Source organism: Tiliqua scincoides, chromosome 1, assembly GCF_035046505.1.
Source record: "Tiliqua scincoides isolate rTilSci1 chromosome 1, rTilSci1.hap2, whole genome shotgun sequence".
NCBI classification, from domain to species: Eukaryota; Metazoa; Chordata; class Lepidosauria; order Squamata; family Scincidae; genus Tiliqua; species Tiliqua scincoides.
This window is the reverse complement of record NC_089821.1, coordinates 268,572,606-268,597,070: the sequence shown is the minus strand read 5'-3', so window position 1 is coordinate 268,597,070 and position 24,465 is coordinate 268,572,606. Positions and strand designations below refer to the sequence as shown.

Below are 24,465 nucleotides of genomic sequence, written 5' to 3'. Positions count from 1 at the left end.
ATAGATATTCACATATGGCAATTACAGTGCTACGTGATGTCTGTGGCTGCAATCCTATCCATACTTACCTTGGAGTAAGCTTCATTGATTATAATAGGATTTTCTTCTGAGTAGACATGCATATGCTTGTGCTCTACAAGTCTTAAAGAGCTGAGGCCTGGTTGTTGTTTTTTTTTGTTTTTTAAGTTTTAAAGTCATGCAAAATACATGGCTTTCACCTCCACCTCTGTCCCCTTGTACCTCGATTGGGCTCCCCAGTTCAGTTTAAACTGCTGCCAATATCAGCATGGAGAAAATTAAGCACTTTCCTAATTAATTCGCTTTTTAAAAAACTTATGCTCCCTGGGTATTTTGTCTTTCATTTTCTGTCCTACCAAAACTTCAAGGTTTGCTTGAATTAATTGACTCTGTTTTTGAGGAAAAACCTCTACAAATCACCTAATCCAGGTTAAGCTAGTAGGGAGAACTGGAATCTATAAACAAATCTTGACTACAAAACCCATAGAGGTGACCGTACAGAAGTGCTATTTTAAAAGAGCTGAAGATTATTAATGGCAGAGAGATGGAAGGCAGAAATGAGCATTAGCATTTGTTAGGACTGATGTATTTTTGGTCCTTAAATCCTTAAGTTGATTTGGTCAATGAAAACCTTTCTAATCGAGATTCATTCCTCATGTAATGTCAGATTAGAGTTTCCAGAACAACAACAGAAAGGCTGCCTCGGTAGCAAGTCCACAAAGCTGCAGACGCAGAGATAAATATTTATGACAGTTGATGAAACCTCCTGTATTTTGAGCTATGCGCTTTCCATCAAAAGTGAAAAAAATAATAAATAAAAGATAAATTATATGTCTGCTACTGTTGCTATAAATTCCCATAGATAGCTTGAGAAGTTACCCAGAAAGTGCTGCCTGGGTTTCTCTGTAGATCCAAGCGGCACAAGAAGACAATGGAAGGATTACTCAGAACGTAAGTCTCCATGCTGACATTCTGATGTCCTCAAGCAGAGCCCAGTCTGGGAAACTGGCTTTCCATTGACATTGTTTGACATTGACATTGTTGGCAACCTTCAGTCTCGAAAGACTATGGTATCGCGCTCTGAATGGTGGTTCTGGAACAGCGTCTAGTGTGGCTGAAAAGGCCAATTCGGGAGTGACAATCCCTTCCACAGTGGGACCAAATGCAGTCTGTCCCTGGTCTGTCTCCCTGGCTATGGGCCTTCCTTCTTTGCCTCTTAGCCTCAGACTGTTGGCCAAGTGTCTCTTCAAACTGGGAAAGGCCATGCTGCACAGCCTGCCTCCAAGCGGGCCGCTCAGAGGCCAGGGTTTCCCACCTGTTGAGGTCCACTCCTAAGGCCTTCAGATCCCTCTTGCAGATGTCCTTGTATCGCAGCTGTGGTCTACCTATAGGGCGCTTTCCTTGTACGAGTTCTCCATAGAGGAGATCTGTTGGGATCCGGTCATCATCCATTTTCACAACATGACCGAGCCAACGCAGGCGTCTCTGTTTCAGCAGTGCATACATGCTAGGGATTCCAGTTCGTTCCAGGACTGTTGTTTGAACTTTGTCCTGCCAGGTGATGCTGAGGATGCGCCGGAGCAGCGCATGTGGAAAGCGTTCAGTTTCTTCTCCTGTTGTGAGCGAAGAGTCCATGACTCGCTGCAGTACAGAAGTGTACTCAGGACACAAGCTCTGTAGACCTGGATCTTGGTATGTTCCGTCAGCTTCTTGTTGGACCAGACTCTCTTTATGAGTCTGGAAAATGTGGTAGCTGCTTTACCGATGCACTTTTTTAGCTCGGTATCGAGAGAAAGAGTGTCGGAGATTGTTGAGCCAAGGTACACAAAGTCATGGACAATCTCCAGTTCATGCGCAGAGATTGTAATGCAGGCTTGTAATGCAGGCTTTCCATTATACAGCTGCAAAGTGGGTTGGGGAGAGAGGAGGTCCAATACGCAACAGAGGAAGGGTACATAAGAACAAAAGAACAGCCCCACTGGATCAGGCCATAGGCCCATCTAGTCCAGCTTCCTGTATCTCATAGCGGCCCACCAAATGCCCCAGGGAGCACAACAGATAACAAGAGCCCTGCATCCTGGTGCCCTCCCTTGCATCTGGCATTCTGACATAGCCCATTTCCAAAATCAGGAGGTTGCACATGCACATCATGGCTTATAACCCGTAATGGATTTTTCCTCCAGAAACTTGTCCAATCCCCTTTTAAAGGCATCTAGGCCAGATGCCGTCACCACATCCTGTGGCAAGGACTTCCACAGACCAACCACATGCTGAGTAAAGAAATATTTTCTTTTGTCTGTTCTAACTCTCCCAACACTCAATTTTAGTGGATGTCCCCTGGTTCTGGTGTTATGAGAGAGTGTAAAGGGTGGGCAGTAGGAGGTTTTTAAGCCTTCTCTGACCACCACTTACTCCCAGAAGCCACCTCCCCCTCTATCTTTTCCGTAGGCTGGAGATTCAGGCGTGTTTGCCACATCATGAGGAAAAAATGGCTGGTAGGAGGGGATTGCAAGGAGAAAGCAGGAGGTGGCAAAGGGTTATGCAAGGTGATGGCACAAAGCCCACAGCATAAAAGACACCCACATGAGTATTGCTTCTTAACATGTGCTTATTCCATGCCCATTGCTAAATGGGTTTCTGCCCATTTGATCTGGACCCTAGTTATAAAGTTCACTGGGTACCTTTGAGCCACTGACTCTCTCTCTCTCATCCTCACTTGCTTTGTGTGTATTGTGTGAATAAAAGATGGAGAGATCTATGTATATCTCCTTGGAGGAAGGTAAGGTAAAAAATGTAATGTATCCCTTGCCAATTGCTAAGAAGATACTCCTCTGTGCATGCAGAGAAAATGGTGGGAGGTAGTATAATTAGTACTGCAAAAAAACTTCCTTGGAGCATGAGTAAGGCTCATCAGTATGATAGAATCATTGGAATGTTGTAAATTGGAATTGTGCTCTAAAGCATCTCCAGTGCAAGTTTTCCTTTCTCAGGACATTTCAGGTTTCAACATTTGTGCCTTGAAATATGATACTGAACACTAAAATTGCATCTTAAAATCAACAGCGCCTGTTGTAATTTCTGAAAACTGGCTGGGCACGAAATCTGCATAAACCAATTGCCTTGTTGGATCAGACCAAAATTCAGTCGAACCCACCATTCTGTTCACAGCAAAAGCCAACCAGTTGCACAAGCAGAGCACAAGTCCTGGCATCTGATGATCTAAAGTACATTGTCTCTGAGTATCCTTACTTCAAGTGGCTATAGCCATTGAGAGTCCTGACCTCCATTTATGTTGCTAAAACTTTTCGATGCTATCTGTCCTGGAGACCATCATAACATCATATGATATCATTGATTATGTGCTGGGAGAAAAACTGCCTTTACACTTAGGATGTCTGCCTTGATTATTAGCCATCTTGGCTTTTTGGAAAAGCAGGATAAAAATCCTGAATGTAAATAAATTAGATTATTCTGTAAAGCATCATGGCAGCAGTTTTCAAACTCTCTCGGAGAGTTTGAACCGCCCTAAGTTCTTGCAGGGGTGGGGGGGTGGCAGCAGCAGCAGGGGGAAGACAGTGACGTAATCCCCAGGATCACGTTGCTCAGGGGGCTGTAGGGGCTTGGCTGTACTTACCAGAGCCTCCTGCAGCCTCCTGGGGGTCTGGAGAGCCCTGTGTGACCTTCTGCAGAGCTCCCTGAAGCTTAACAAGTGAAAGTGGAGTGATTGCGCTCCACTTTCAGTTTTTTGGAGGCGGGGCGCAATTGTTCCACTTTCGCTTTTGAAGCTTTGGGGAGCCCTGCAGATGGCCTTGCTGGGCTCCCCGCACCCCCAGGAGGCTGCAGGAGGTTCTGGTAAGTACAGCCAAGCCCCTGCAGCCCCCTGAGTGATGCCATCCTGGGGATCGCATCGCTGCCTCCTCCCTGCCCCTGCCACTTAAGGGGGCAGAGACCAGGGCCCCTAGGCTCTGTAACAACACAGCGCCCCAGTTTGAAAACTCCTGCGTTATGGTACATTGATCAGCCTGCATAAGTAATAATAATAAACAAGTGATAAGCTTTTATTTGCTTTGTTCCTCCACACTGGACCTCTGCCACAGTTGTAACTCTACCTTGAAAGTCCTACAGCCTGCCATTCACCTAACTATTTCAATGTTGCCAAAAAATATTCACATTTTTCAGTATCTCAACCAAAAGGTTCAGAATAAGGCCTCAAACTGAAGTAACTTTACGTGAAAGAACCAGATTTGTTATCAAAATATGTTGATTTTATTTTGGGCAGACTAGAGCATCATTTTCTTAGCACACTGTGAAATGTCAGTCCTTTTTGGTCAAAAAATGAACCATACTAATTATTCATTGTGTCATTTATGTATTAAGTAAAGTATATGCATCTTACTGTGTTTTCAGGATATTTTTCCTCACCAAAATAAGAGTCATTCCTAAAGGAGCTTTCTCAGGATTTGCCGAAGTTGAAAAAATGTAAGTTTCTCCATATGCGATAGGCTTTAACAAAGAGATCAGCTCATGAGTTCTAGGGGAATGTGCTCGATACACAGTTAAAGATCTATGAAAAAAAAAACTGAAAGACAGACAGACAGAAAAAGTGTTTTAGGCACCTGAATGCTAGTGTAGAATGGCCCCTCCCCCCTCAGCAGCAGAGCCATTGGAGCAGTGCGAGCAAAGTGGAGGCGTGTCCTCCACTTCGCTGACCCTACTCCGAATGGCTCTGCAGGCGAAGAACCGCTTTGAATGCTTGCAAGAGAGATAAAGTTGGGTATAAATAAATAAATAAATAAATAAATAAATAAATAAATATTATCTTTGCATGTAGAAGAAAGTGGGGAGGGGGTTGAAAGTGTACCCGCATGCCCTGGTCCGCTCCTAACATGCTGTCACTAATGTGCTCGTACATCAGCAACAACACTGTGCTTGGAGAGAGAGCCTCCCTGTCATTAGGAACACTGGGCATAAAAACAGTGTAAAGCAGACCTTAGATTTTAGACAGGTTCGTATCTTCTGTATGGGTAGAAGATTGCCAGAATGAGACTACCCATGCAAGTACTTCCCTATGCATTCTTGATATCCAGGACTTATCAAACAGATAAGGCCAAGCAAGGCCAAGCAAGCATAGGCCAAGCAAGCATCCCCAGCATATCTCCAAAGCTATAAAAGGGATATCCCTAAGGATATATCTTATAGGAGGATCCAGTTTTTCCAACATGAAAGCCTGTAGGCCCTCAATGGAAGTCCTTCAGTTATTTCTCTCCTTGCCTTTACCCAGTAAATGGTTGTAGGTCGCCAACCGGCAGCAAGGGTACCACAACTGCACAACATGCAGCAGAGCACGTTTGGCCAGGAGCAGAGGACTCAGCAACCTGGATTTGTCATAGAGAGTGGCCTACATGCCAGCACTCTTATGCTGTCTGCTCTTCAGCTCAGCAGAAGATAATCCAAAGCTGCTTCAAGGGTGGGCTGGATGGAGTATCAGACTGTCATCCTTTGCATTTGACTTATGGTACTTGGTTGATCCCCACAAGAAAAGGCCCATCCCCTATTCTGATGTCAGCTCATTCCTTTGCTGCAAATGCCCCCCCTCCCGCCCCAGCTGGTATGACTGTGAAGTTGCACACCTGTAAACTGTTTACTCAGGAACCATATGTCCACTTTGTCTCAAGTGTGAACGAGTCTGTGTTGACAGGGAGAGCCTGTGACAAACTGACAAATATTAATAACCAAAGAGACAGCAAAAAAGAAAATATGAACGGCGGAGGTGATTTTCATTTGAAAATACAGTGATGGACTGTGGCAACCCTGTGGGGAAACAGTTTCTAATGTGGCAGCTCTGAAAATAGGGGGTGATGAATATGTAGATGAAACCAATCAACGGCGTCTGCAGATGAGAAGTAGCAATGAAATGTGAAATAGCTCGCAAATACAAAATAGCGGCCATAAAACATTCATTGGAAATATTCATGATAATGTAGGGCTACAAACTATATAATCAAGTGATAGATTTGCATATAAAAAGGGGACCCCTTGTGAGAGAAACGTCGTCCCTCCGCCCCATAAGCTCAGGCATGCACACGCACAAAAAGAGATTAAAGTCAATGGTAGACTATTTAAGGAGAACAGCTATTAATAATGTGATGCCTCCATGTGGTAAAATGCATTTTGCCTAGAGTATACAAATTAGATACTTCAATACACATACAGCACACTGTGTCTGCGCAGAGCTGAGATACTTAAAATTCCCACAATGGGGATATTCACTGCAGAGGTTTAGTGAATTAAAAGTGTCATGTCTGTGAGAAGGAAGAGTGACTTCTAATCGGCTCTCAAGGACCCATGTGCAGTGTCTCTTTACTGAAAAGAAAGAGAGATAGAAGACGTTGTTGCTATGGAAAACCATTTTTCCTGAAGGCGGGAAAGTTTGCATTGGGGGAAAATAACCAAGCAGATTCAGCTGGATTCCTCAGGGGGCTAGAGCAGCACAAAGTTGTGGAGAGTATGCATGTGGAGATGGGAGAAAGTTGCACGATTAAGGATGCAATCACAAACCACCTGTCCACCAATGCTATTTATAATGAGTCTCTGCCTGCAGACATTCTGCACTCCACTCTATATGTACAATCCCTATTCTTGTACATATCCTGTTATATCACTTCACCTGTTTCTTCTGTGTGGAGACAATCCTTTAATGTGAGATGCCAGAGTTGCAGGGTTCCTGGCAAAGGAAATGGACTCATGGTAGACCAACATAGCTCCTCTTCCCCGTCACTGCAGCGCAGGCTGCTGGAGCACACAGAAACCTGATGGGCATAACTGAGAGAGGCAAACTCCAAGCCCATCACCCAGTCAGGTTTCCATGGTATTGTGTATGCCATCAGCCAGGATCAAGTCCTGGATAAGGCTGGTCTTATTATTCACTTACCTGGCATTTAGCAACTGCGGCTTCAAGCTGACAGGGATGCTGCCAGAGTCACCAGTGGTCCTTGGGCTGGGGAAGGGGCAAGAAAGAGAGATAGTCTGCCTCTGACTGACTTTCTTGCAATGGCCTGTCCGACCTCCACCGCCATATCTCCCCTGGCCTATCAACCATGAATAGAGAAACCACTTGCACCCCTTCCATTACCCCTAATACTGATGAGGGGATTGTTTGCTTATCAAGAAATCTAAAATCACCCCTAATGACCCCAACCCACCCTACATTCAAAAAAACAAAAACTCACCTGCCCAATTAACTCCCAATTTGATTCCCTAGTCCAGTGTGACCTAATCCAGTCCCAAACTGTGGGCCATGGCTCCCTGGGGAACTGTGGAAACCAGCCAGGGGAGCCATGGAATCCTAGTGAAAAGCTCACTGCCCTATACAATGTACAGGATTGTAGTCCTAATGGAGAGTTGTGGTCACTGCCAATCAGAAAAGTTTTGGAACCACTGCCCTGGTCCCTACCCAACCAAAACCCTGAAGGAAGAGCTTTTTATTAATAATAATAATAATAATAATAATAATAATAATAATAATAATAATAATAATAATAATAACTTTATTTCTACCCCGCCTTTCTCCCCGAAGGGACTCAAGGCCCTTCTTTTTATTGTTATGCTTATATCCCAATCTGCCTCCAAGGAGCTCAGGGTGGCATGCAAACCCCCACTCCCTTTTATTTTCAGGGTAACCCTGTGAGGTATGTCAGGCTGAGAGATAGTGACTTTCCCAGAGGCACCCAGTGTGCTTCAAGGCTAAGTTGGGATTTGAACTAATATCTCTCTGCTCTAAGTTCAGCACTCTAATCACTGAACCACATTCATAACCCCTTTGCATGTCCAGTACAGTAGCCCTTCCTTTTCTGCTTTAAGAAGGCTGTGTAGGTATACCATCTAGCTTTAACTCATTTTTGGCATGCGGTGTGTATTCATCAACTGCCACTCAAATGTCATATTTATGACCCAAATATTGAAATGTACTGAATGAGGCACGTATAGATTATGTGGTTTCATTCTCAAGGGTGAGTTCTCAAAGAGCAAGAGCGGATATGTTACACTCTTAATTTACATTACTAAAGATTATGCACAACTCCCTCTCCATCTCGAGGCCAATAAGCATACTACTGAATTTTCATGACTCTATATGCATTTTCTCCTAGGCAGTAAAGAATGACCTCTTAATGAATTTTTTTTTCTTTCAAAATGTTTCGGCACATTGCAGTAAAGAAAGAACTGTGGAAAGCCAATGTCAGTGCCCCAGGGGATATTCTGAGCCACAAATAGCTGGATGGTCAACAGGCAACCTGAAGGCCAGGCCTGCCAAATGAAGCAAATTTAAGTAGCTCAGTGGCTCTCACAAATTTAGAGACATTTGTTCGGTCACCAGTGACTGGATCAGAATCTAGAATTAGGAATTCCACCTCCACCCCTCCTCTTCCCTGTCACAGCTGTTAGTCATTGAGAAACTGGATTCTATAGTAGTCGAATAGCTGGAGGCAGAATGATTGTCCCCACTGCACATGGATGACTAGATTTTTAGTCTTTTCTGAGACATGCAGGTACTCTCAGACCAGGGTTTTCCAGCTGCTTTTTCACTGGTTTCAGACTTCTCACCCAGTGTGCAAAGGAAGTTCCACATAGCTTAGTCACACCATCAGGGCACTGCCAAGATTGACTGATTTTGTATCCAGGATACAGAAAGCTGGAAAAGGTGCCAGGAAAGGGCAACAAAAATTCTCAGAGGATTGGAGCACCTTTCCTATGCGCAAAGACTGAAGTGTTTGGGCTTCTTAGTTTTAAAAAAGAGTATAGCGAAGGAGGAGAGACTGTGACAGCATGATGGAGATGTCAAAAATTATGCATTGCATGAAGAAAGTGACTAGAGAAAACTTTTTCTGTTTTCATAACACTAAAATTAGAGTCATCCAACTTTTTGGCAGCAGATTGAGGACAGACAAAAAGAAATCTGCTTCCCACAACACCATTCGTTCAATAGATGGGCATTGACACAGGGGCTTTTTAAAAAGGGGAATGTGCTGATGCATTTAGGATACGTGTATTGCTGACTACCAGTCAATAAATCTATATGGTTCTAATATGTAGGGTCTTTATTCCACAAAGCAGAATACCACTGAAGACCAGTTGTTAGGGAGCACCAGTGGGCTGTTGCTTTCATGTCCTGCTCTTGGGCTTCTCAGAAGTCTCCAGCATGCAAAGCAGGATGCTCAGCTTAGAGATGAACCTTTTTTTCTTTTCCACTAGGGCCCTTCTTATATTTTTAAATTCAGGGCAGTGTGACCTGGACTGCCACCTTGCACTGATGCCAAGGCTGCTGCCGCTGCAACAGCACTCTAGACAAGAATTATGCTTTTGGCCTAGTTTCATCAAATCAGAAGTTTAAAGGGACAGTGCAAATCAAGAAGCTCCTTCACTCATACTGTATGTGAAAAAATGTGGCCCTGTGCAAAACCGACAGTTGTGTTCTATGATTGTACAAAATCAAGATTGATCAAGTTCTTACTAATGAAGCCAGAGTTTGTCAATGCATATTTTTTGTCAATGCAAGGGTCTTTGTGTGTGTGTTTGCATGCGTGCATGTGTTATTGATTGCAGTTGACAATGGCTTGATAGCATTGTTTTGTTGGCTTGTTGATTTTCTACCTTCTTTTTTCCATCTCTGTTACAGGCAGCAGTTAAAATGCCTGGTAGCTTTCTTTTTCTCAGCCAAGCCTAAGGCTGCAGTTGTGGGTGCTCTGTATGGAATCAAGAGCACTCATGGTGATATGAACCTGAGAACAAGAATCAGGGATTCCTAGTCAGTCAGATCAGGCAAAAATCCAAGGTTAGGATCCTGCTATTAACAAAGAATTAGCAAAATGCTCATCATTAAGATGAGGGCAATGCATATGGAGAAAGGGGGTCTGAGGTATCTCTGAATACTGCAGAAGCTCCTGGTGAGGATCCAAGAGGCATCTTTGTGTGCAAAAAACAGAAAGATTTTTGACTTCCCCCGTATGATAGTCCTATTGATGGAGGTCAGACTACCCACTAACAGAGATGGGATGTAATTTGTCCCCCATTACAGCTTTGTCCCCAAATGCTCCCAAACTCAGCTGGAAACTATTCACATGTATGGGCTAAAAGAAAGTCAGGGACACTACTGTGGTGGAGGCTCCGTCAGTCCTGTGTGTTGCCTGAGTGAGATTAAACAAAGCTCCTCCTCTCTACAGTGTCTCCAAAAACTGTTCATTTGCTTATTCCATAGAACTTACTTGGAGACCTCTGAGATAGGGTTACCAGAGAAAAAGAGGGACAGAGTGCCTATACCTTTAACCAAGAAGAGGGAATTGTGGCAGGTGCCGCTTTTGAAAGCCTTCCATATTGAGCTACACCTGCCAAATTTCCCTCTTTTATATAATGGTTAAAGGTATGGTAACCCTTTGTATCTGGTAACCCTATCTGAGAAGACGGCCCTAATCTGTATAATAACCCTGGATTCAGTTTCATGGGCATGTTAGAAATTCTGGAACCCTAGAACTGGCTTTTCTATAAATAGATCCACTGATTTCATCAACCCTAGATGCAGTGGAGGAATTAAAAAGTGATGCCTCTCTGAAAATCTCAGTACATTTCTCCTATCTACAATTTGTATGTGGCCATCTGGATGCTGCTATTATTATGTGGATATAAATTGCTTTGTGCAATTTAAAAAATAAAATCACTTTCTTCCCTAAGAGGAACATTATTTAATTGACCACTTATTTTTCTTGCTATTTCTGATTTAGCATAGCCTTTTCCCAAAATCCATAGTATTTGTTCTGAAGCTGACCTTGTCTAATCATATTGATTGTGAGCAGCTGAAGGCTAATTGGGAGACAAGTTGCTATGGTAATTTGTGGGTCATGCACCAACAGAGACAGTACTGGGTATTTTTAAAACCATGTTGTATGGATGGTGGCTGAAAATATGTCAAGGCTTTTGAAATTAAGAGATAATTCTTTCAAATTAATTCTGGAATGCAACTGAGGATGTGATAGGAAAGGGGGAAGCATTTCCCCTGGTCCCTGCCCTGTCTACATTTCTTACATTTTTCAGTTTTCTAAATTATATACAATTTTAGAACCAAAAACATTAATTTACCCACAAGAGGCTTTGTGACTTTTCATTTTGATTTTCCATTCCTTCCTCTGAGACTTTACTTTTTCCTTCCCAGTTCTTCTACAGTGGCTGGGTGGTTGCAAATTCTCACTTGACACAGGCTGCAATCCTATCCACACTTACCTGGGACTAAGTCCCATTGGCTAGAATGGTACTTACTTCTGAGTAGGCATACACAGGATTGGGCTCAAAGGCCTGAAGAGCCCCAAATTCTAAATTCTGGAAATGTGGGTGCTACAAATTCATGTGTTGGAGGCAAAAGAAAACACATGAGCTGCATGTATCTTCTGGTATTGCAGTGGGAATGAGGGGTAGCTGTTGGATTCATAGACTGATGATGCAAGGGAAATGGAGAACAAGGTGATGATTTGGCTACAGGCTGAAACTGGAAGTGCTTCCTTCCACCTTGGGATCAGCATGAAAAGAAATGTAACAGGAAGTACATCACAAAACTACACATCTTGGTGACTTGCAGTTGCTGTGGCTGTTTTAGCAACCCAGGAGTTCACCTTTCCATAGTCAGTTATATGAATCCATTTAGCCTCTAGGATGCTCACCTCCATGCTAAAGATGTGGTTTCAAAGCACCAGTCACCATTCATGGTGAAGTCCCATACTCATGTGGAATTTCCTAGCATTGGACAATGTGAGAGGATAGAAGCTTATGAACACATCCGGATTGAAAGTCAGATGGTGCTCACCCAAGAATTATTTAAACACTCAAATCTGAAATTGTTCGATATTTAATTAGGTATCTGACACAACACCTTTGCCAGTTTGCCACCCTGTTGGATATGCTGCCTCTGCTGCCATTGTCCAAGCTGTTCTGATGTTGCAACATGCTATGTCTCCACAGGAATGGCGGGGGGGGGGATTGTGGGAGATAGGAGAGGGAAGGAAAGTGGGAAAGAGGATTAGAGAAACTAGGCAAAACAGTGGAGGCCAAGGAAGAAACAATGCAAGAGTAGAGGTATGTTTGCCACAAAATTCCTTCCAATGGAAAAAAATTAGCATTTTTTGGCTCAGAACCTGGCTTGCATGTGTGGAGAATCTGATTTGATCATAGACAGATCTGCTAATGTTCAGATCAAGCCCAGTATTCAGGAGCCTGTTAGAAACACATGGAATACCATTCTTTTCCCCAGCGCTTCACCTCCAAAACACAAGACCCATCAAACAGTGTTTCCTCTCCCTCCTTTCCAAACAATGTCCCTCCTGTTGCACTGCAAGATAAAGATAATCATTACTTGAAATGTAGCATGCTTTGAAATAAAAACGATCACTTTCAGAGGGGTTGGTATTCAGGGAGGTAGGAGTCACAGCCGCTCGTTCAGCTTGGGTGAATTGCAGAGACAGCTCATAAACCTAGGGACACATTTTTTATAAGAGATAGGTTGTGTGTTCTTTTTTAAAGTTTTGTTTAATTTACCATTTTAGCATTTTATTTTTTTAAAGAACTTGAAATATACTGTGCCGAGGCAAAGCACCTGCTGTTCCCAGCTTCATCATAATGTGTAATGTAGTGGAATTAGCAACAGAACTTTCAGTTAATGGCATTTCTTGGTGAGAGTGGGTAATTTATATACGGGCTGGGCTTTTTTCTTGCTTTTCTGTTTTTTTTTCCTTCTTTTTTTCAATTTCCCACTCGCCTTCTATGTTTTTTATAAGGTTGGTTAAAAATGTACTCCTCCTCTGTCTCATTAGCCCAGAACAAAAGCTTACCAGCCAGTCTCACTCTGAGATTCCAAACAGTGACAAGGCATATTCACCTGATACATCTGCGTTCATGAATCGTGTTTACTGAAAACATGGAGAGTCAAATAGCCCCATCTCTGACCACCTCTGATCAGTCAAAGGTCTGAACAGACCTAAATGCCTGACTTGACTTAACAAGTCAAATCACACATAGGTTCTGTTCACATGATCAGGGCTCCTGCTGTGCTTGAATCCTGGTTACACAGAGAGAGCCTGCTCTACAAATCCACAGTTTGTAGGTTGTGTGGATGTAGTCTCAGGTAAGACCTTTAGCTGAATGCATGCAGATCTGAAGCCAGGTACAGCAGGCCTGATTTTAACCATGCCCAAACACACATTCATCCAACCCAGATATGCCACGTGATATGACTTCTGTAGCATATGAGGTTACATAGAATTGGTACCACTCCTGCCACTGCTTGGCATCTATATTAACACCAACAACATGCTCAGCACTGTTCAAAGCCAATTTGTTGTCAGAATTAAGACCCCAAAAAATCTAATTTGGGTTATTTATGGCTGCTGTGCCTACTAGACCCTGTTCTGAAAGTTCTTGCCACCAAACTTGGGTTAGGTTGGAATAATTTAATAATGATGATGATGATGTGCAAGGAGCTCTTGTTAGTAGTCAACAGAGTTGGTCATTAAAGAACCTTTAATTAGAAGAGGGTATGTAGCTCAGAAATAAAGCAGGACCACTGGGCCAGAGGTTTGACTTAATATATGTCAGATTCACACATTCAGTTTATAGGCAGTTAATCACCTGCCTTTAATTCAGTTAATCAACTGATACAATGTAGTCAGTATATTAGTAAACCCACACTACTGTTCATTGTTGGAAGATTGTTCATCTGCTCTTTTTCATTCCTCTTGACACTAAAACAATAACACAGCAACACATGTATGCACAGCCCCACCTATAAGAATTGGGCAATTCCCTGATCATCCCAGTTAATTGCCAAGGACCAAGCTAAATGTGATGTGGGAGTTTTCAAAATGCAGGTATAGGAAGGAAGGCAGTTAGGACTGAGGCCACAGGACAGAGGAGAGAGGTTTAACCCTTTCCCCCTGCACCATGACCATGATCCAGACCACCTTTCCAAAGCTGCTGTTAGGCACAAACTCATGAATACAAGAATTGTGCCTGTAACTTTTAGTTCTCCCTGCCTGATTGCTATTAACTTTGGGATGATGATTTAAGTTAGGGAATCAGTGTGGGATCAAAGGGTTAAACTTCCCCTTCCCCTGCACTACAGCCCTTATTCAAATTAGCAGACACAAAACTTTTTTTTTTTAAAGGGGAAGATTCCAGGTATTCCAGTTACATAACTCCCACATTGCAATGTCTGACCCTCAGGCAGCAATCTGTGCATGTTCATTTAAGAACTGGCCTTGTCAAACTCAGCTGGGATTATTTTGAAGTAAGCATACTTTAAATGAGCTATAAGGCTGCAATTCCATATATATGTCCTTGGGACTTGGTTCTACCCCTGAGTAAACAGGAGATGTCTACTCCTGAAATCTACTCCTGAGTAAACAAGCACAGATCAGGCTGCTCAGCTGCAGTCTACAGATTAAACAGATTAAAAAGCTCATATCTTTAGTGGTCTGTCATGCCAAAACATAACTTATCAAAGTTAATACTGGTATGGCTAGACCTCCCTTAATTTGTTTTATGAGAAGTTGTTTCCTCTGACAGGACATGCCAAAATGAAGAAATCAGGCTTGATCTAATTCCTTTCATGCAGCAGAATGATAACAGCAGGGCTGGCATCAGGGGTTGCATCATTAGGGTGCTACTGATCCCTGAGACAATTTCCCTGCCCCTACCTTTCACACTAGGGGCATGAAAGTGCTGTGCTGGGGAATGGGTCCCTCTGGTAAGATAGGCCGGTAGAAGTCAGAATGCCAAAAGCCCCTGCAAGCTTAGATCTGAGCTTCAGCAGCATACTCCACCCTCAATCATGCATTCATGTATGTGCTGTGACTCACTACAGACATGAATGTACATAAGTCAGGGCAAAGCATGTACTCCTCCCTCCTGCATGTGTATTATACTAACCTGAATGCCTGAAAAAGAGCTAGGGAATTTTTGTCAGAAAGGAACATTCAAAAAATGTCTTTCCCCAGATCTCCACCCAAAGTGTGAAGTGATGCTGTCTATTCTACCACCTCATTCTCCTGCCTGAGCACAGTGTACAAACATCTAGAGTTTAAGGTGCTGGGAGCACCTCCACCCCCATTTCTGCTACAGGCTCTTTTTAATTAAAAGCCAAAACAAAAAATAAAATAGTTTTGTGTTCTAATGGATTCCAGCTCAGAGTCTGTGAATTATTTAAAGCTGGCAACAATTTAAGTTCCTTCAACTGTCATGGGTTATTGTTATCTCCCCCCCCCCCCCATTGGCACTTTTGAAAAAAAGAGAGGCCAGCTTGGCTCATCTTTCCATTTTCTTGACAGAGAAATCTCTCAGAATGATGCCCTGGAAACTATAGAATCGAACGTGTTCTCCCACCTTCCCAAGCTCCATGAAATGTAAGTAAACAAACAGAACTACAGTAGAGAGTGAGAGCATTATAAGCTAATTTAAGTTGGAGCAAACCGTGAAGCAGCATGTGGTTCCATTGAATGATCCATTCAAAAGGGATCAGGCTGTTCAGTCCTAACCCCACCAGCCTGTGAGATGCAACAGTGCTGGACCTGTGCCAGCTGTTTAGCTGGTGTAACATAAGAACAGCCCCATTGAATCAGGCCATAGGCCCATCTAGTCCAGCTTCCTGTATCACACAGTGGCATACCAAATGCCCCAGGGAGCATTTATTTATTGGATTTGTAATCCGCCTTTCTCCCCGAAGGGCACCCAAGGTGTTTGTAAGTCTGAGGATCCTCAGGGGACATGTTGGGCTGGGAAAGGGAGATAGGATCTTGGTGTGCCCTGCTGCTGCTGAGATCCATCCCTGGTTCAGTGTGGTCCCCACCCCAATCCTCCTTCAAACTGCATCTGCTGCCACCTTACCTGCTCTGGCAGGCCATTGGGCACTGCTGGTGAGTGCACGGAGCCTTCAGCTGTTCATGCTAGCAGCTCTGAAGTGCATGGCAGTGACACAACTTTTGGAGTTTTACAGCAGCAAATTTAAGCGCTCTCTATGTACCAGGATCGCAAACCATGGTTTTATCCTGGTTTGCAAACCTGGTACGTCAAGAGAGCTAAAACCACAGTTTCATGTTTTGAATGTAGCAGCAATCTATGGTTAACAGATCAGGAAGTTTTTTATGAGGACAGGCATATTACAGGAGGAGAGAAGGGGGAATGTCTGAGCTTATCACTCATTCATGAACCAAATATGGTTTGTAGAACCAAGAATGTGACATCTGAGCTGGGCTACATCAGTGGTCCTCTGGAATGTGAGAGGGTGCCATGCTTCTAGAAAACATAGAGCTGACAAGGCATACAACAGATCTGCAGGCAGTCTTACACACTCCATACAGAGAATCTCAAGCTATTACTAGAAGCATTTGAAAACTGTAATTTACTTTACTCAAAGCGTTTTCTGAGCGTTCTGCTTGGAGGCAGGCTGTGCAGCATGGCCTTTCCTAGTTTGAAGAGACACTTTGCCAACAGACTGAGGCAAAGAGGCAAAGAAGGAAGGCCCATAGCCAAGGAGACAGACCAGGGACACACTACACTTGCTCCCAGTGTGGAAGGGATTGTCACTCCCGAATCGGCCTTTTCAGCCACACTAGACGCTGTTCCAGAACCACCATTCAGAGCACGATACCATAGTCTTTTGAGACTGAAGGTTGCCAACAACTTTACTCAAAAGTAAGCCCATTGTATTCCATAAGACTTCGGCTGTAAACCTATCTTACTCACCAGAATCAAACACCTCTACCTATTACAAAGCAAGAGCTGTAGTTCCAGTTCTAATGGATGTGGTTTTGTTTTTTTTCACAGACGAATCGAGAAAGCAAACAATCTTGTGCATATTGACCGATATGCCTTTCAGAATCTTCCCAGTCTTAGATATTTGTAAGTACAGTATTTGAGATTTGTAAGTACAGTATTATTTTATTGTTGGAAATAGTTATACAACACAAGTGTCTTTTCAGGGTAGCTGGTTTTGTTTTTAATACACAATAGCAGCCTGGCTCATCTCATCTGCAGGATTCAGATGCCAAATTTACTCTCTGATGGTGCAGGTAGCCCATTTTCCCAAAGCTCAAATAGCTGTATTTAGTTGTTTAGAAAATGCAGTTTATATTCTGTTTAGCATGTGGTTGTATGATTGCGATAGGTCTTAGATTTGACCTGTCACATCATTTGTGAAGTGTGATATAATTTCCTCCCCCTTTACCCCCCAATGGCAGCACAAGAAAAATGTATGATAGGCATCTCAAGACACACTTTATAGTGTCAAATTTAGAGCACAATCGTATGCATGACTACTCAGAAATAAGTCCCATTGTGTCAGTGTTGTGTTCCCAGGCAGGTAAACATGCATAGGATTGCAGTCTTGGGTTCAGAGAAGAGTAATGAAGATGATCCAGCCTCAACAGGGCTGGGGAACAAGCCTTATAAGGAAAGGTTAAGGGAACTTGGAGCCCAGTCCTATCCAATTTTCTAGCACCAATGCAGCCCCAAGGTAATTGAACAAACAGTTCCTTATAGGAGGCCTCACATGAGGCCTCTGTGACTGCCTCCCCACCGCAACATACAGTGCATGCCCCTTTGGCATGACTACATGGGCACTGGAAAGTTGGATAGGATTGGACCCTTGGTATTTTTAGCCTGGAGAAGGCAGAGAGTGGGTATAATAGCGCTCTTCAAACACCCAAAGGGCTATCACATGAAGGAAGGAGGAACACATTTATTCTCATCTGCCTCTGAGAGTAGAATTAGAGCAATTGGGTACAAACTGCAAGAGAGGAAATTCTGATTGAACATCAGGAAGAAATTCTTGATGGTCGGGGTTTGGCAATGGAACAGATTGCTCAGGGAGGTGGTGGACTCTCCTTCACTAGAGTTCTTCAAGCAGAGGCTCAACAGGCACTTGCTGGGGAGGCTCTAGGGTGGCAGTTCTCAAACTTTTTAGCATCCGAACCCACCTTAAAAAAAGGTACACTTTACCAGCTGCTCAAGTCTCTGTGGCTATAATGGTGATTGGATAGCAGTGTTCCCCAGTGGTGTAGCTAATGAATGTGTAGCCTGGTGCAGAGCTCAAAATGATGCCCCGGAAGTGATGTTACAACCGGAAGTGACATCATGCCCAGGCTTTACAAAATATGCAAATTGGGGGGGGACCTGCTTCCTCCCCCCAGCAGTTTACCACCCACTTGATCTGTCACCTCTCCCCAGCCAGTGGCATAGCTAAGGCATCTATCTGCTACCTGGGATCAAAGATAGCCCCCATGACAAAAAATCAAAGTAAGTAAAAAAATACATAAAAAGTGTTCCCCTTATTAGTTAGAGACACTGTGCTGGGGTGAAGAGGGACTGTTATTCTTTCCCTGCTACATATAAGAGGAGCACCACTTGAAAAGTGCCTCTTTACAAGTTAGCAGGAGTAGCTGTTTTACGATGCATGGAAATGAAAGCTGACTCATATTAACACCTTATTGGTTCCATGCTGTATCATAGTAACATCTCATAGGCTCTCAGAACAATCAGTCTTATAGGTTTTGAGTTACAAAAATCCACTTTTTCTTACTTTTGGCAGTTGTATTTTCATTTGCTGGTTAATTGGCTAGAACGTTTGATAGAAAACAGATATCCTAATGTGGTTTGTTTCATTGCATTCTGCATTAAATTACCTTTCCAATGATATATAACATGATGGTATTACTCATACATACCAAGATTTTCACAATTTTGGCCACTATTATACTTTATTTTATTTTATTTTTATTGTCAAGCTAGTGTCTAGTGTCAAGCTTAGCTTGTTGCCCCCCTAAAGCTTGTTGCTCGGTGCGACTACTACCCTCTGCCCCCCCTTAGCTACGCCACTGGTGTTCCCCCCAAGTAACAGGTTGTTTAACCCCTGATGCCTATAGGCTAATCTACCCTGTCAGTTTTGCGAACCACCAAATATTGGGTACTGGTGGGCCACGGACCCACAGTTTGAGAACCACTGCTCTAGAGTCTTTCCTGCTATAAGCAGGGGGTTGGACTACATGACCTTGTAGGTCACTTCCAACTCTGTGATTCTAGCAAAAGCAAAAGATAGCTCATCTCCCCAGAGATGAGGGCAAGGCCACAACCTAGTTGTTGAGAAAGGACCTTGAATGGGGATTCTCATCTTCCACATGCATCAAAAGATGCACCCAGCAAGTTCTGTGAAGCCCAGATGAGCAATGTGATGTGAATGAAACCTGCATCCAGGTGCAATTTGTGTTGGCCATGAATTCTATAGGCTGCATGAAGCTCCCTTATTAGATCAAAGCAAACGTTTCTCTTTCATCTGGGACTCAGGCAACTATAAGGCAAAGGTTAAGATGTTAGGAACACATTTCTAATTATCTAGAAATACTAAGAGTGTAATTTTGCTTCTCTCTCCTTCTCTTTCTCCCGCCTACACATTGAACATTTAATCTCTACATTTTGTGGATGATGGAAAGCCATTAGCAGTGGTTTCCATTTATAAGCAGCGCTGGATGATGCAATGCATTTTAATAAGCATTCTTTTGATAGCCAAGTTTTAATTCCACATTCATTTAAATAGCATTCTTCCCAATGAATTTAGGTCTCATGACACATGCTAGCTACATCTGCTCCCATGGGGTTTCCATCATAATTCACAGATAATTAAACCCACCCTTAGAATAAAACATTATCCCAAAATAGTCAAACTGCTGTTAGCATCTGACCTGAATCTGACTGATAATATCTCTTTGATTGTGATTAAAACAAGAAAAAGAAAATCTAATGAGATTCAGTGGATATTATTAAAATGGAAGGACAGGAATTGGAACACATACTACCATTTTATTGTTAGGTCTGTGCTAGCACTATCTCTGATTCACCAGTGATATCATACCCAATTCATATGCATGAGGGCAAACCTTGCTGCAAGGGAGATTCTCTTGATGCAAGATCCTAGCCTTTCTATCTTGTTTAGAGAAGATATGTGCTCCTGCACTAGAGGGTACGAGAGCCTATACATTTCATGCTATTTTTTTTAAAGAAGAAAAAATGAAGAAGAATCACAAAGTGGGAGGGCATTATTATGTCAGAAGGAAGTCATCTTGCTGGTTTTGGCCCTTCTCTATCTTGTAAAAGGGTTCTATGAGTGCTGTGTCAGTTGTGGTTTAAATTGTAGGTCTTAAAGATCAAAATCACCAGAGATGGGCATCTTCCTTATGAATGGTCAGACATGATTCCAACAGTGATGAGTGGATCTCCTAGGTCAGTGATGGCGAACCTTTTAGAGACCGAGTGCCCAAACTGCAACCCAAAACCCACTTACTTAACGCAAAGTGCCAACAGGCAATTTAACCTGGATACTGAGGTTTTCGTTTAGAAAAAATAACTCATACATTAACATCTTTGTGCTGCTTCCCTCAGCCTGTGCTGTGCAGTGTAGAGTGCTGGCTGGGTGGCTGGGTGGCTGTATGAGCGGCTGGAACATAGGAACATAAGAAGAGCCCACTGGATCAGGTCAATGGCCCATCTAGTCCAGCTCCTGTATCTCACAGTAGCGCACATCTATAATAAGGAGGTAGCACACACCCATCAGGGCTAGTAACCCATGATGGACTTTTCCTCCAGAAACTTGTCCAATCCCCTCTTAAAGGCATCTATGCTAGATATCATCACCACATCCTGTGGCAAGGGGTTCCACAGGTTAATTACATGCTGGGTAAGTGGGTGTTCCTCTTTTATTGAGCAGGGGGAGAGTAACTGGTCCTCTGCACCCCAGCAGTGTCTTTTCTGGTGGCTGTCTGCTGGTGTTCTTTTGTTTCTTTTTACATTGTGAGCCCCTTAGGAACAGGGAGCATATAAATGCTGTCAGTAATAGTAATACTGTGCAAGATTGTATTTATTTTTTAATTAAGCCAGCAGTATCCTAGTTGGATGGCTGCATCATGCTGTATTTCATGAACACTCAGCTATGTGAAATTCTGTGTGCACTTCTTTTCCAATAGGATTGGAGAAGCAATTCTGTGGTTTACCTTTAAGATCATATAAAAATTAGTTTTGTGTGACGTTCTTACAGATAAGCCTCCAGCAGGCAACAAGGCAGGGCCAGCAGCATGTGCAAGGCTGGCGCCGCAAAGCCCACGCTGTGGCCCGAGCGCTCTGCGCCCCTCCAGCTCTGATCCCCTCCAGCTATGCCACTCTGTGAGCTATGCTCCCCTCCAACCTAGCTCCTCTCCAACCCTGCCATGAGAATGTCCGTGCCATGCCCACTGACTACAATGAACTTACTTCTGAGTAAACATGCATAGGAGTGGGCGCTCAGGCTGCAATCCTAGCCATGCTTTCTTGGGAGCAAGCCCCATTGACTATAATGGAACTGACTCCTGAGTAGACATGCATAGGATTGGGCTCTTAAACTAGGAGCAACCCCCCCCCCCTTTTGACTAGGGCTGCAATCCTACCCTCACTTTCCTGGGAGTAAGCCCCACTGACTACAATGGACTTACTTCTAAGTAGACATGCATAGGAGTGGGCTTTCAGACTGCAATCCTAGCCACGCTTTCCTGGGAGCAAGCCCCAATTACTTTAATGGTGCTGGCACCCCAAAGCCTTCAGCAGCAGCTTCCTGTGTGCCGCCTGCCTTACCCCATACAAGGAAGGGAGGAAGCGCTCCCATTGGGCTGCTGGGCAGAGGGGCAGGATGATGTGAGAAAGTCCCCTCACAGAGTCTCTCAGCCTTCCTCCTCCCAGGGTGGCCTGGGGCACCTTGGGAGCACGCCTGGGTCTTTGGCGTCAGCCCCCCCATCTCCCTCTTCTCCTGCTGTCCATTCCTTTCCCCCCTTGGCCTCACCCCTCCCCCCTTTGCCCGGCTAAAGCAGGAGGAGGCTGGCTTTGTGGCTGCATGTGGGCTCCTCAGCCTTCCAGGGCAGATGCGCAGCTGCTGGTGCCTCCCAGGGGCTGCGAGCCTAGAGGCTCGTGCCTGGCAGCTGGAGTGATGGTGTGGGTGCCCACAGAAAGGGCTCTGCGTGCCCTGTCTGGCATGCATGCCATAGGTTAGCCACCACTGTCCTAGGTTATATCTTCCACTCCCAAATGTCAGGCTTGTGGTAGGAGCAAGTAAGGTTTGATGCAACCCTCAGATGGGAGTGGAGCTCACTAGTACTCCTAAAGAAGCAACATCTTTAATGGGGACTTTCCCTTGCAGAGCTGGCCTGAAGACACATTCCCCAAACCTTTTGGAGTGGCTGATCTTCTCCTCTAAGAAGCCTGGCAATACTAACAATCAACTAAAAGAAGGAGAAACAAGCTTCAGGCTTTTATGGTTGAAGAGAGAACTGTGAGACTATGATGGCAACTACATGTCATCCCTCATTATCCACTGGGGTTACATTCCAGAACCCCTAGTGAATAACAAAAATCCACAGATAAAAAACAGTGGAAAAATAGATTTAAAGACCCTCTTCCAGGTTTCTTGCCCCTCCATTGCTCCTAATGGAGTAAGGTCCTGCTTCAACATCCTCAGGGGTTTGATTCTGGGACTCACTGGCATACCTAGGGGGGCAAGCAGGGCAAATGCCCTGGGTGCCAACCCTCCAGGGGCACCTTGGAGCCTCGCCCCGCCACCATCCCCACCAGGAGGAGCACCCAGGAGCGCTGCGGAGAGGCATCTTGCTGCCTCTCCATCAGAGCCTGGCCACCGACTAAGCCACCCCTCCCCTCCTCTTTTATAGGAGAATAGGAGACAGGCGCCCTAGAGAGGCACTTACACTCTAGGACACCCATCTCGTCTCCTCCTATAAAGGAGGAGGAGGGGGGCGGTCCAGTCGGTGCAGAGACGCTGCCTAGGAGGCAGCGTCCGGCTGCCTCCCAGGAGCGCTCCTGGGTGCCCCTGCTCCACCTCTGAGGGTGTCCCTCAGGGGCGGAGCGGAAGCGGTGCGTGCCCCCTCCAACTTCAGAGGAAACACACGCCGCTTCCCGGTCAGGTCACCCTGCTCCACTGCTTCACAGCCCCCACAGAGCTGCCTGCTCCACTGCTCTGCCGCCTGCTCTACTGCTCCGCGGCCCCCACAGAGCCTTCTGCGCAGCTTACAAGCTGCGCGGAGGTCTCCACTGCAGCGGTCTGGGGCTGCTGGGACTCCCATGGCGCGGAAGACTTCGTGGGGGCCTCGGCTGCCTCCTCCATTCCCCCTTGTTTTCAAATGGGGAACGGAGGAGGCAGCTGCGCGGAAGTAATTGCGGTGACGATGACATGTGCAGGGGGGGTGGAGAAGGGGGGTGAAACGGGGTGTGGGGGGCGGAATTCTGCAGGTTGCCCCATGCGCGGGGACCCCCAGGAATGCCACTGCTGGGACTCCCTGCTAATACCATAAAATATGTTAAACAAAAGCAATTTAAAAAAATAAATGTGTCCCTTTACAATTGTGGTTTAAGAACTGCTTTTCTTACTGTTGTACAGAGGCAGTCAGCAATTAGAAATGCAAAGGACCCCCTGCCTTTACCTGGCTCAGCTGAAGAATGGAATGATCGCTTGCATTGCTGTCTCTCTACAGCAGTAAGATAAGCAGTTTTTAAAACTGTGAATTTAAAGGGATGGTTTTTTTTCCTCTTCTCCAGGGATCAGCACATTCCTTCTCATTTGCAGTGGCCATTCGTGTCCATGTATAAAAAAATCCATGTATAAAATCCATGTATAAAAAATCCATATATGACAAGGTTGGACCTATATTTCCCTAAGGATAAGCAAACTTCCCTTGGTTTGTGTCAGATTGCCTTGAACTGTTTCCCCCAAAATCAAGGAAAAGGCTTGGCTCAGTGTCTTCCCTTCAAATTAACATGAAGTTTGGTTTTCTCAGAAGTTCATGGGAATGAGGGCCAAATTTTTGTGGTGTGCTTGTATGCACAGAGAGAGAGAGAGAGAGAGAGAGAGAGAGAGAGAGAGAGAGAGAGAAGCATAAATTCGTGTAAACAGCATCATCATGTAGGATTGAAGACTAACAAGGACAAGTCAAGAGCCTCACAGCCCAGTCCTAACTAACTCCCTGTGTGGCAATGCAGTGGTGCTGGCACGGCTTCTGCTGCATACTGCAAGTGAGTTTTGACTGCTGGAGTTTTTTTCAGGGTAGGAGGACATTTGTCCCCTTACCCTGGGGTAAGTCCCAGCAGCCACTATGGATCAGCTCTGACCTGTACCAGCCACAAGACTGTGTTGACCTGGCAGGGCGGTTCAGGCCCGGGAAAGGGGTCAAGATTCAGTGTGCGCCACTGCTGCCAATCCTGCCCTCCTCCTGGGCCTGATCAGCCCTTCTCCCGGTCCCCATTACCATCCTGTTCTGCCCATCCCCCACCCCGTTTCAGCCCTCCCCACCTTTTGCCAAGGCTCTGTGCCAGCTTATCTCTACCAGCTGACATTCT

At 44.6% G+C, this 24,465-nt stretch overlaps 1 protein-coding gene across 1 annotated transcript in view; it reads left to right on the top strand.

Moving 5' to 3' along the window:
• The window catches only part of LOC136636690 (follicle-stimulating hormone receptor-like), a 101,532-nt gene that overhangs the window by 31,122 nt on the left and 45,945 nt on the right, over positions 1-24,465 (top strand). The window contains exons 2-4 of the mRNA XM_066611896.1: positions 4,426-4,497; positions 15,378-15,452; positions 16,873-16,947. Of these exons, the coding sequence (XP_066467993.1) occupies positions 4,426-4,497; positions 15,378-15,452; positions 16,873-16,947 (222 nt within the window). The remainder of the gene's footprint in view (positions 1-4,425; positions 4,498-15,377; positions 15,453-16,872; positions 16,948-24,465) is intronic.